Source organism: Rattus norvegicus, chromosome 2, assembly GCF_036323735.1.
Source record: "Rattus norvegicus strain BN/NHsdMcwi chromosome 2, GRCr8, whole genome shotgun sequence".
In the NCBI taxonomy this organism is placed as follows: domain Eukaryota; kingdom Metazoa; phylum Chordata; class Mammalia; order Rodentia; family Muridae; genus Rattus; species Rattus norvegicus.
Window position 1 is genome coordinate 214,401,656 of NC_086020.1, and position 13,897 is coordinate 214,415,552.

Genomic DNA, 13,897 nt, shown 5'->3' on the forward strand with positions numbered 1-13,897 from the left:
CTTAAGGGCAGGCCTGTGATCAACACAAGAAGGAATTCCGTGGTACTTTTTGAGTTTGTTTCATGGTACTTTGTCTTGGAATTAAAAAAAAAATAATGTGCATGTCTTTTGCTTGTATATTATGGTTTCTGATTGTCATGGTTTGAATATGCTTGGCCAAGGGAGTGGCACTATTTAGTGGTGTGGCCTTGTTGGAGTAGGTGTGTCACTGTAGGTGTGGGCTTTAAGACCCTATCCTAATTGCCTGGAAGTCAATCTTCCCCTAGTAGCCTTCAGATGAAGATGCAGAACTCTCAGCTCTTCCCACACCATGCCTGCCTGGATGCTGCCATGTTCCCTCCTTGGTGATAATGGACTGAACCTCTGAACCTGTAAGCCAGCCCCAATTAAATGTTGTCCTTGTAAGAGTTGCTTTGGTCATGGTGTCTGTTCACAGCAGTAAAACATTAACTGACACGTTGATTTTGTATCTTTGTGGCTTTGTAGGATTTCTCTGTGTATGAATGTTAGTGCCTCTGTGTCTAGTTATATGTTTCTTGTATTTTTTTTTAATCCTTGTCTTTTTTTTTTCCTTCTGATCATTTGCTTACTCGGTCCTCTTCAGGTTTTTATTTTCTACTATTATCATAATATTCATTTTTTCATTTTTAGATGCCTGTTTTCTAACAAGAGAACAGGAAAGGGTGTGTATTTAGGTGGGTGGGAAGTTGGGCAGGAACCAGGAGGAGATAGGGAAAGGGAAACTCTAATGAAAAAAGTCTATTTTGTCTTTCTTCCTTCCTTCCTTCCTTCCTTCCTTCCTTCCTTCCTTCCTTCCTTCCTTTCTTCCTTTCTTTCTTTCTTTCTTTTTAAAGATTTATTTATTATATGAGTACACCATAGCTGTCTTCACACACACCAGAAGAGGGCATTAGATCTGATTACAGATGGTTGGGAGCCACAATGTGTTTGCTGGGATTTGAACTCAGAACCTCTGGAAGAGCAGTCAGTGCTCTTAACCACTGAGCCATGTCTCCAGCACCCCCCCCCCCCAAAGTCTATTTTCAATAAGAAGAGAGGAGCTAACAACACCAATCACATAGTGTCCTTGTGGTGCTATGTATAAATGGCATCTACATATAAGGTACTGGTAAATAAATGTGGGTTTGTATACTATATAAACATTTAGGAATGTATCATAACCAGAGAGGGCTTTCTGTTTTCTTGCTAGCCCTTAGCATGCTCTCTTATAGATATCCAGAAAACCAATAGATTACATCTTCTATCACAACTACTTTTTGGCAGTTTTAACACGGCAAATTTTACTTAGGTTATCAACAGTGATTTGGGAAGGACTTCCTGGCCAATATTAACTTGACTGTAATTAAAATGATATGAGAAGATTTTTTTCAAATTGTCAAGAGGGTTCAAAATTCCCTTGTGACTTACCCAAGCCTCAGCCAGGAAACACATCAAAACCAAAGATAAACACAGACTATGTCAGTCCCTGGGCTTCACATTGTCAGTGCCCGCTACTGACATTTTCAAAGTGCGTAAGTATTAAATATTCATTTGACACAATCTGGATTCATTAATCTGAAAAAGTAGGTCCCTGACAAGAGTGAGCTACTGGATTAGCATTTTGAAACATCTACTGACCACTGATGATTCTGAGTGAATATATGGCAAATTAAAAGTTGATATGCTTGACTTTGGCTTACATGAAGTAGCATCATCTGTGTCAGGCACGGTTTGTTACTCTTCTTTTCTTTCAGATGACTAGTCAGTTTCTACAGCACAGCTTACAGACTATCGCCACAGCAGCCCTTTCAGAGGGGGCTAAGCTTATGTTGAACAGAGGTACCAGGGTGGTCAGATTGGATAATTCCTATTTACATTGTTTTAGGCTTATCCCGTTAATTTCAAACTCACCAAGATGATCAGATAAAACAAGACAACAGCAGCAACAAAAAACAAATGTTCAGTGTCTTTAGAAACCATGACAGTAGAAAGTCACTTAAAACATCGTATATTATTTGGTGGTTCTGTGTGAAATTTAGAAATTCTGGAACATTTTCTTCAGTCACTGTGGAAAAAAATACCCTAACTATTGAGGGTTTTTTTGTTATTGTTGTTGTTGTTTCTTTTTTTTTTTTTGGCCATTCATTTTGAAAAGTACCTTTGATATATGAGTAAGCTCTATTGAAGATGATCGGTATAGAGACTGCTTAGCATAGTCCTGCGTATCACGATTATAGAGTATATCCACAAAGTGTTGGTGTGGTCCAACGATAATATTTTTTTGGTACCAAAACAGATAACCTTCACTACTATTAGTAGTTAACGATAAACACTGCTAAAGTATACAAGGGAAATAGGCAGTTCTGTCAATGACTGCAATGCATTTCTTCTCACAGTCAGGCCACATTTCCAAAGCACCAAGAAGCCCCCATTGTGTCACAGAGACCCTGATGGGAGGAAGGGATTGTTAGAACAGGATCCAGATAAACAACCCAGAAGGGCACACGGGGTGATGACAGACAAGGACAATAAGATGTATTATCTAAATATCCTACAACAAGTGCCCTGCAGGTTTCTAAAAGGTGTGTCAGGCCAATCGATGACTGACAAGAAAACGTGCAAAGAGACACCCTGGAAGTACATTATCTATGTCAGCAAGGCGACAGCCAGAGCAGCCCTGCTGGACCCGAAACTGATTTCACAGATTACAGCTGTCTTACCCTGCTACTTGCTGGACCAGTAAGAGAATCACATAATGGATAATTTTAGCGAGCTACATCCCAGGTGCACAGCGACCCACAGTTCTTTGTACATAGTATGTTTCTTTGATTGTCCATCTCTCAAGCTCACATTGCCTTTTCCAGCAATGGAGATGAATAAAAACGCTGTCTGCTGTGCAGGATGCAGAGGGGACAAACACACAGCATGCAGGTCAAGGACCACTCTACACGAAAAAGAAATTATGTCTTTATAGACTACGTTACTTCTTTTTTTTCCTGAAACACAATGCCTTGCCACATGCCCTATAAAAAGACACAAAGATAAGCCAACTTGAAATAGAAAATCGTTTAGAAAAGAAAAGCTTTCTTTTTTCAAAGAGATACTTGAAGCAGAAAGCAGAAAGTGGACTTGAATTTCTAACTGCAAACTAAAAGCACTCAGCTTTCTTTAAGGTTAAGTTGAATGTTAAATACTTAAAGCTAGTGTCTCTCAATTGTTGAACTAAAACTCCACAAAACTGGCCATACTAGAAGTATAGAAAACTGGCCCAGCAGGTGAACAGTGAAGGCAAGTAAGAGACTCCGGGGAAGAAAGCTCCAAACTTCAGAGTCCTTTGGCCTCTAAACCAGAATGTTTAACACATCCCTACATATGGTTGATACACTACATAAAGCAGGGGTTGATGTCTTTCTGCCAACTCTTTATTGCAAGGGGTGCTGAAAGGAAGAAGGAACCTTTCCCTCACTTTTAAAATTGTCATGGAATAGAGTGTAACAGCAGATGGAAATGCAGATGGTCTGTGGAACTGAGTTTTATCTGGGGAGGAGATGGGGGAGGGGGTGAAATGACCAAAGAAATTAATGACGACGACGACGACGACGACGATGATGATGATGATGATGATGATGATTAAATGTGGAGGAAAAGGAAAAAGTCATGTAGTTGGGAGAGGGATGCTGATGTAGGGTGTGTATGGATGGAGTTAAGGGGAGGAGAGGGGAGATGAAAATTAAAATATATTGCATGGAATTCTTAAATTAATAAAATATATTAGCAATATATTCTTATATTTTTATAGAATAAACCTTAAGAATATTTACACTTTAAGCAAAGCACAGTAGAAGTATTTCATAATAGAGTCTTTCAGGTTTCTTTCAGGCTCGACCTGTTAATCCTATCGTTAAGAAATATATAGTGAGAATATGGTGTGTATCCAGTCCGTCTCGCTGCCTCTGCAGAGCTGGTCAGTTGAGATGGGAGCAAGCAGAGCCCTCACGACAGACTGCAGAGGAGGAGAGGGGGTGATGTAAGGAAGACCGAGGGTACAGAAGTGAAGGTACAGACCCTGTGTAAGAGATAATACTTCCTTAAAATTCTGCTGCTTAGTTTTCCTCACCTGAGTCCTAGTTTCTAGTCAGCTACCTGGAAAAACCAGTGAAAACTAGCAAACAACCCCTCCCCCCCCAACCCGGCCCCAAACAAACCAAACCTTCTGCCCAAGCGACAAAACCAAACCCAAACCAGTGCTGCTAACTGTTGAAAGGAGGGGGGCAGGGTCAGATTCCCAGTGGGCAAAGGCCAGGAAGACAGGGAAGCAAGCTTAGGCTAATCACAGTGCCCCTCCTCCTATCCAGCCAACCACTAGACTCTGCTATTGTTTTTGTCATGACATTGTTCCTGAAAGCCACAGAATCACTTCCTATGCTGTGCCAGTCATGTCTTCATGCTCCCAAGAAATTCCAATATCACCTACTAAGTGTGTTCTGCTCCTACCGCTGGACTTAGGGTTACTGTCTCTGTGATGAGACACCATGACCAAAGCAACCTGGGGGAGGCAAGGGTTTGTTTGGCTTATGTTTCAGCACCATATCCTTCATCCTGGTAAGTCAGGACAGACACTCAGTCAAGCAGGACTGGGACCTAGAGGCTGGAGCTGATGCAGAGCCCATGGAGGTCTGCTGCTTACTGGCCTGAAGGCCAGAGAAAGCAGGACCCGTAGCCCAGGAACAGCATCACCCACAGTGGGCTAGGCCTTCCAGCATCAATCACTAACTAAGAAAATGCCTTACAGCTGTATGTTTTAGAGGCATTCTCTCAGTTGAGGTTTCCTCCTTTCAGATGACTCTAGCTTGTGTCAAGTTGACACAGCCATCCAAGGCAGCTTCTTATTTCAAGTAGCTTCCTCTAGGGTTCTTTGTTAGTTTAATGAGCCACAACTATTTTCTTTTCCCTTCCATGTTCATTCTAGGGGAAATATTTGCCAAGTCGGAAATCAAGATTATCGAGGACATTTCTTTGTCACACTGTCTAAATGTTCTTTCTCAATTGGAAAATGTCAGCCTAGAAAATAGTCAACGTTCAAAAAAAAAAATCCCCACTAATCAGCTAGTCATATCACCCAACTACTGTTTCTTTACAATCAGTTCCTTGCCGAAACTTCAGAAAATTAATAGGATATGAACTTACGTTAAAGCTTCGGAGTAATTATAATGAGGCGAGACTCCTAGAAACTTCTGGACTTCATCCATCACTGTCGCAGGGGCAGTTCTTAGCTGCTGCCCGTCAATGATTAGCAGCTAAATTACCAAAGGAATAATAAAGAAAAGAAAAAGACATGGACGTTGAAGAACACATGTGTCAACTGTATAATAACAAATTCCTATATTCTAAACTTGTTTGTGCATTGCCCTTAGGGAACAGCATACATTGTTGGGAGGTGGGGGGGGTGCCAAAAATAGTTTTCACTAGTGCCTTGGAAATAAGTCAAGCTAATTAAGCATTCTGATGTTAAATGACAAATCAGGGAAATGATATGAAAGCTATGAGAGTAATGGGGACAGAGCGTGCTTAGGAATGTGACTGTAAGTTCCCAACTCAAGGGTTGAGTCGCTCATCCTGGGACAGATGACTACCACAGAACAAAGCTTCCAATTAAATTAGAGTGCCGGCTTCTGCCTCAAATCTCAGCACTCAGGAGAGCAAGTCAGGAGGATTGTGAGCCCGAGGCCAGGAATAGCAAGCGACCCTGTGTCTAAAACAGCAACCACCCCCCTCCTCATTGCTGTGACTCCATCTCCTGAATAGAAGGATTTACAATAAGCCCAGGTGTAATGACACAGAGAACCTATCATTCCCTAGTTCCATTCAGGAGCAGCATTTGAGAAATCCTTTGATAACTGTATGGAAGAAGGCACAATTCCCAGAGACATGAATATGGGCAGAATGCTGCTCAAGAAATGAATGTCACTCGGCAGTGCCTTTAGTCCCAGCAATCAGGAGGCAGAGAGGCAGGTGGATCGCCGAGTTTGAACCCCTAGCTCTATCTAGAGTGAGTCCCAGGATGGTCAGGGCTATTCAGAAAAACCCTGTCTCAAACCACCCAACAAGGCAAGAACAAGGAGTGGGAGGGGCTGAAGCGGTGGCCCAGTGGTTACAGATACATAACACTCTCACAGAGGAGCCAGGGTCAGTACCCAGAGCCCACATAAGGTCGTTTTCAATCTCCTGTAACTCCAGTTCCACGTGATCTGACTCTGTCTTCTGGCATCTGAAGGAACCCACGTACATGCAATGAACGTCCACACGGACCCATACATAAAAATAAATTAATAATAACAATAACAACAACAACAATAATAATGGTGATAGAGAAACTAAAGGGGGCCACACATGTAATTCCACCACTTGGGAGGCTGGAGCAGGAGGACTTCTGTGGGCTTGGGGTCAGTCTGTGCTGTAGAATGAGTCCCTGCCTCAGGATAACAAAGCAAACAACAGCAACAAAACCAAAACCAAGAGAAAGAATTTGTTTCTCTGGTGTGTGGTGACGGATAACCCAGCATGACGAAATGACAGTAGGCCATGATGGGACCTTGTCACATGACTTTGTCAAAGCCCCCCTTCCAGTGTTTTTGGCTAGTCTACACTGGTCGTTCAATAGAACTTACTGTTATCTGGACAGACTGCTGTATCTAACATGAAGCTATTCTGCTTTCACAGGCAGCTAATGAAAGTGAGCTGAGTTTGAGGTTTTACTTAACTGTTATATGTTTAACTAGCCATAGGTTGTCACAGCCATCATATTGGACACATGGTTTTAGAGGCACAGGACTGACTTCTGGTGTCACGGTGCTGCTTATGCAATCCAGAGTAGGGACTGAATGTTTATGGACGCTGAAGCCAAGGGGAAGAGACAAAGCAAGGGACGAGAGGAACAGGACGCTGAAGACTTCAGCAAGGTGTTTCAGAAGAGAGATCATGGTTCCCATTAAACAAAATAATGTCTGTCTGACTTGGAGAAGACATCCCTTCTCCTCGAGCTTCATTCATGTCAGAATAGGACTTAACAAGCCAATGCCTTTCAGATCTCACGCAGCCAGGGATGGCATGCTAATGCCAACAAGTTGATCAGGAAGAATTAGCCTGAGATACTCTTAGAAAATTTAATCCATTTTTTTCAACATGTGCCTGTTTTTCTCTGCCAGTATCATTGTTTGCAACTGAAGGAGAAAACCTAGCAATGTTTTAGTGAGTGAACATTTCTTCTGTGTTTGAGGCAAAGCTATACACTTAACGAGGATACCATAGGCTGTAAGTCGCAGTGGCTTCATACCTGAAATGGAGGGAAATAAACAAGCCATCTCTCGATGTGGCTGGCGTACCATCCAGGGACCAGGCATCTCTTCTGCAGGGTTCGGAGTTCCCAGGGTGCATTGGGCCCAGCAGAGATCACTTCATAGAAGCTAAATTTCAGAGCTGCGGGGTCTTCGTGGGATCGCTGATGCTACAACAAAAAGGCGGGCAATTAAACTAACTTCAACTGTCAGCATGAATGATGCAAACCCAATCTTTGACAAGTCTCAAAGCTAAAGGAGGAATGGTGTATTACTGGACAGTTATTTGTTTTAAAATTAATAAAAGGTAACACTGTGCTCAGAGCATTAAAGTTTAAAGTTAATACCCTGGTGAGACTGGACATTTTGGAAATTTAGGGAATAGGGGCTGAATTGTTGTTTATAGGGTTTCTTAACCAATGTCTTAGAGTTCTGCCACATTTTGCTCTGAGAGTACACTTTCAAAACATTCATGAGAGGCAGTGTTTCTTTCCCATAATCAGACACTTATCACACTCAGTGAACGTGTTTCCTATAGAGCAGCCTGCTAACCCTACTCTAAAGGCAGGTTTTGATTAGAAAGCCCGATTGGCTCCTTTAAATGGAGAAGCTGCTGCAAACTCTGGCATGCCCATTATGTGAGATTTACAGACCATAGCCCACATTACGGAGCATTTAAAAGCCCAGGTTATTCTATCTAATGGCAACCTTTGTGGAGAACCAGAATAAGGAAACGCAGAGAGCAGCAACTGAAATATGAAAATGTTTCCTAATGGCTCTGTCTCGGGCCCACGGGCTCAACAACCATCCCGTTTTCTTCAAATCGATCACTAAGCACTCAGGCACGGGTGCCAGTCTGTGGCTGTTCACCATACGTAGTGGAAGAGCACATTTGTGGCAACTGGAATTTCAGTTATTGCACGGCAGGCCCTGCCGGCTTCTGCTCACCCTCTGTAGACTGATTTGTTTGTAATATTTATGATGTTTCCTTAGTCAAAAGCCTTGGGTTCTCTCTCTCTCTCTCTCTCTCTCTCTCTCTCTCTCTCTCTCTCTCTCTCTCTCTCTCTCGGTCTCTGTCTCTCTGCATGTGTATGAACTCATTCTTACTTTCTGGGGGCTAAGTGGTTGCCAAACTCCACTTTTCTTCTTTCTTTTTGAGCCAATCAAGGTGCCTTTCTTTTCTCCCCAGATACTTTTTGGAAAGAGTAGATGGCACAAAATGAAATCTGTCACCTTGCAATTTGATGCCTACTTGGCTCGAGAGATGGTTCTGGGTTTGGCATAGAAGATTGACATGAGGGTATGGGTTTCTGTGACCTTAGTTTTTCAATGGCTCCATTCCCTCTCCTGTAGATTTTCTTTTATTATTGCCTCTCTAAAGCCTATCCCTTCCTGTGACTGCTCCTTCCACTTGTGAACCTGGAATAACTGCTTTTGCTAAATATAAAAGAACACAGCGCTTTGGAATACTATTCTCTGACAGCACACCTGTCAAGACGTTGACTACTGGGGGCTGGAGAGTTGACCCAGTGGTTAAAAGCAGGTACTCAGACAGCAGAGGACCTGAGTTCAGTTCCTAGCACCTACGACAGGCAACTCACAACCACTTGTAAGTTAAGCTCCAGGGGATCCAACACCTTTTGGCCTCTTTTTTTGGCACCTCCATTTAATGCACAAACCCGTACACACATATAGTTAAAAAGAAAATAAATCTTTAAAAAAAGCTAGCTGTCTGAAACCACACCAGTGTCAGTATAACATGCATTTATCCAGGAGGCTCTGACCTGTGTGAGCCACTTAGAACACGGGCAATCAACTATATGTCTAACCTCAGAGAGAGATGACCATCAGAGTCTCAGATAACATGTTTTTGTTAACAGGGCTTTCCACGTTCATCTTAAGATTACAGTTTTGGGGTTGGGGATTTAGCTCAGTGGTAGAGCGCTTGCCTAGGAAGCGCAAGGCCCTGGGTTCGGTCCCCAGCTCCGAAAAAAAAAAAAAAGATTACAGTTTCTAGGGCAATAGCTTATCAGCCTCTGTTTCTGCCTTGTCCTGTTGATGACCCTTTGACATATAGCTCTATTTGTACTATTGAAACATTCCATTGTTTTTTTCTCTGACAAACCATTCCCTACTCTAAAGATCGCCCAGTGCTTCCTCTAATGCTCGGATAACCTCAGTTAATAAATCTAAGTTGCTTCCAAGTCAGATTTTATCACTGACTGAGTTTGTGCATTATTTACATCTTTATTGTTTTATGATTATTCAGACATGCTGTTTCTCCAAAAAACCAAAAGCAGTGTTAATCTCTATTAACACTTTTAATAACTCAAAGACCATTACAAATGAAATATGAATATTGGGGATGTATTTAAAAATCATCAGCCAGACTCAGTAGTGCTGGCCTGTCATCCTAGCACTTGAGGGGTAGAGGCAGGATGAGGAGGTCAAAGTTATCCTCTGCTATGTAGCAAATTCTAGGCCAGCCTGGGCTATGTGATTCTTTGTCTCAAAAAATAAAAAAATCCCCAAAATTATAGAAATGAGAAAGATTAAGTATCTAAAGATTCATAGTGATTAAGAACATGAAAATTCAATTTTGCTGTATATGCATGTTTAATTTTGTCTGCTTTTTATTAGGTGATTAAAATATCACTGCACCTTTTAAAGACTTCCTAAGGGTATGTTGAACTATCTCACAGCGACAGAGCCTTTGCCAAGTCCCAGCAGACCTCGGGGACACGGAGACAATAAGCACATGGGAAAAAGGCGTAGAGCAGTTTGGACAGGCTGAACTTTCAGGGATGAAGGATTCTGTATACGCATTGCCTGCCCATTGCTTTACTGGTAGAAGCAGTTACTGATGCTCCCTTGGAGCTGGGCCAGCACTTTACTGAACCGAGCTGTGTTCCTTGCATACATTCTAGGGCTGCTTTTGACACATAATGATAGTGTTGCCACAGAGACCTTACAACTTATAAAACACGCATTAAAAAAAAACCTATTTAGCCCTTTGTAATTTATTCATGTGCTTGAAGAAAATAATGATTTTAAATTATTACATTTACCTTAAATACACTTGTATACACACATGTGATATTTTGTTATATATTTTCAATTGCAATTCATTACAATAATCCATTTTATTAAGTTATCAAACGGATAAAAAAAAACCTTGATAGTGTTTGTGTCTTATGGGAAACCAAGAATAAACCATCTGCTTTGTTGGACATATCAGTTAACTAGAATGTCTTCTATCCAAATCTGAGAGGCTGGGCTTGGGGACAGTTCAGATGGCGCACTGCTTGCCCTGAAAATGGAAGCGCCTGAGATTCATTTTCAGAATTTATATACAAAGGCAGATGTGACGATGTGTGCCTACCATCTCAGTGCTTGGGCGGCAGAGGGCAGATCCCTGGGGCTCAATGGCCAGACTGTATGGCCTAACCAGGGAGTTCTCAGTGAGACAGCCTGTCCCAAAACCAAGGTGGAATGCTCCTGAGAAACAGACTTCTTTATGTACGGGCTCGCACGCACGCACGCACGCACGCACGCACGCACGCACGCACGCACGCACACACAGACATGCGTAACTCCATATGCATGGAGGATTGATGCACCCATTCAAGATAATTGGCCCTCCAATAGGAAGTAACAGTTTTGCCAGAAATGACCCTCCACTGTACAAACTCTCCTTCTCTCTGTTGGGCACGTTTTTTCCTTACCTGGTACCAGGAGTACGCTCGGTCTGACGGGTCAATGAGTATGGTGATGATCTTGGCTTTCGGGACTAGAGAAGCAGCTCTCTTAGGAGCTTCCTCTGAATGGAAGTAATTAGCACTCTTCTCAAACAGAAAGTCAGTGGTGACATTAGATGGGACTGGGAAGAAATCCATGTACCTAGAAAGGAGTATCTTTTTCAAAACAAGCCTCTTACGTTTCTATGCTGGTGACTGAAGACATTTAAGGTGGCCAAGAAATTCATCTGCCCCTAAAAAACTGACAACCAATCTTTTCTCTGTGACAGTTGGCAAAGGAAACATGCTCAAAACACCAAGAAAGTTATCCAACAAACTATTTTTTTTTGTTTTGCTTAATTACAGAGAAAAAATTATGGGGCAACAAAGGATATAGAAAAAAATAACCAAACCGCAGCTCCTGTGCAAAATGCAACTAAACAGAAAAATGGCTCAGAGAACCCTGACCAAAGAGAATACCATGAAACAGACGTACATTTAGTTAAAAGACCTTCAAAATAATTCATACAAGATAGCTTTTGTTGTCACAGTAATAGTCACTCCAACCACTGGGGCTGGTTGATATATTTAATCATAGAGTGTAGAAGCACAGAGTGATAGGGTCTATTTGTTTCCTTTTAAAATGGCCATGCTACGATGTTTCTCTTTAGAATTTAGCACAAAACCTCATCAAAGCCTCCCTAATCCAGGCCCCGTTCCCCGGAGGGTAATGAGCAGTGAAATCACCACAAGGGTGAACCCAGCAACACCCACCAGCTCCAACACAGAGATGCTTACAGTTCCATCCCTGCAAAAGTGCTCAGGCCTAGCTACATCAGCTCATGCTCGTGGGTATTTCTATAGCAGGAAGGGAAAACATTTAGAAGAAAAGGCTTTTGTTTCTATTTTAATTTCTAGGAGTTACATTTTATAATAATGGCCTCACCCTGCTCCTTCCTGCCTTCAACTCACGGGCCACCACCACTTAGGATGAGTTTAATAATTCCTGAGCACCAGTCTTCAATATTTCCATGATGGCCTCAGTGACCACAGTGTGTTCATCTCACCTGAAAGCTCATGGGACTCTAAGCCCATGTAGAATTGTCTATTAACCAGGGCGCCTGTTAGGATTCCAGTCGTTATCACACAGAAACGTCTAGACACCTAGAGCAGCAAAATCTTGCTGTGTGTTACAGGGGCTGTCCCTTTGCCCAGGTCATTTGGCTCCCTTTTACAGGGAAAAAGATTAAAACATTTGAGGGGCGTTTGATGTGCTAACTCTTGAGTATACGCTCTATTTCCAGAAGTGCTGCATTTTGGCCTTCTTATTTGAAGCTTATACTGCTTCTAGAGGCTGGGTTATAATGAGTGTCTGTTGGCTACAAGCTTATCTCAAACCTGCTTCTGAAAAACCGTCCAAAAAGTAATGAATAGAAAGCACAGTGGTGCTGATATTAGATAGCTTTCAACAGCGAAAGGCATCCACGCTCCCATTTGTCTTTTATACATGTAACAGGCCAGCCTTCAAAAAGCCCTTACAGTCTGCCTGGATGTTGGCCTGATGCTGTTGATTTTCTCTAGTCTCAGAGACTCGCACGGGGATTTAGCTCAGTGGTAGAGCGCTTGCCTACCAAGTGCAAGGCCCTGGGTTTGGGCCTCAGCTCCGGAAAAAAAAAGAAAAGAAAAAAAAAAAAAGAAAACGGACTCCATCTGTTTGCCCATATTTTCACATTCTCTAGGAGTTGAAGGGAGCAGATAACTTGAGAAATATTTGATCAGTAAACTGGCAAATGCAAGAGATTCTGGTCCACATTTCCAGAACCGGACCTGAAGTTTCACCGGGCAAGATCACTCTTGGAGATTAAGTACTTGGGATAGCCAAAGAGTCAGCAAGCATATTACAGGGACTTAGTGATTTTAGGGGTTTCACATGACTACAGCTCCCTCAAGCTTCAGGCTTCTGAAAGGCCTAAGGCTTTAGCAGAAAAGAAAAGCAATTTAAAGGACATACTTTTTGTAGCACTCCATATTTATTTGTGATTTACATGGACACTGAATAGCTTCTTTAGTTTTTTATTTGCATGTGATGTGTGTGTGTGTGTGTGTGTGTGTGTGTGTGTGTGTGTGTGTGTCTGTGTGTGTGCACATGTGTGCTTATCCCTTCATGCATATGTGGAGATCAGAGGATGACACTGTTGCTGTCTTATTATTCTCCATATTACTTTTCTTGAGATGTTCCTTCATGGGACCTGTCATTTATGCTAGACTATGGGCCAGCACGCTCCCGGGTGCCCTCTCCTTCCATCTCTAACAAGTCCCTTTCACACTCAGACACCTCTCCTGGCTCTGATCCTGAGAATCTTCAGTTGACTGTACTCAAAGCCAGGTTATAACCATCAAAGGTCCAAATGTTAGCAGGACTCTATGGCTGTCTACACGCCATTTTAGCTCCTCTATATCCCTATGCATTAGAAAAGAATGTTAGATCGTGAATCATAACAGATAAAACATACAAGCACGATTAAGTCAGATGTTTTCCTGAGACACTTTCAATGTAGGTTTTGACTACCTTGTCTGAGATGGAATTCAAAACTTGTCATTTGGCCTACCTGGTTTGGACCCTATGTCTGCGCTTAGACTGCTTGCCAGTTAAGGCAGTCCTAGCTTTACCCAGATCTTAAAACAAAAGCGGATTCATGCACCTAGATTAATTAGGTGTGTGTAAGCCAATTATGAAAATGGTCCCAGAACTATGAGACACACAATCTTCAGTCCTGTGGAATCAAAATCCCCAAAGCACAGCTGATGGGGTGCTGTTTCCCAGGG

General features: G+C 42.3%; 1 protein-coding gene across 4 annotated transcripts in view; it reads right to left on the reverse strand.

Moving 5' to 3' along the window:
• The window catches only part of Ndst3 (N-deacetylase and N-sulfotransferase 3), a 165,936-nt gene that overhangs the window by 14,852 nt on the left and 137,187 nt on the right, over window positions 1–13,897 (reverse strand). For 3 of the 4 annotated variants that reach the window (XM_017590786.3, XM_006233268.4, NM_001191716.1), the window contains 3 exons: window positions 11,060–11,234; window positions 7,334–7,504; window positions 5,188–5,297 (listed from right to left, as the gene is read on the reverse strand). In XM_017590786.3, coding sequence (XP_017446275.1) covers window positions 5,188–5,297; window positions 7,334–7,504; window positions 11,060–11,234 — 456 coding nt within the window. Of the gene's footprint in view, window positions 1–5,187; window positions 5,298–7,333; window positions 7,505–11,059; window positions 11,235–13,897 lie in introns of those variants that run through there. The other variant, XM_039102095.1, reaches the window with a different exon arrangement.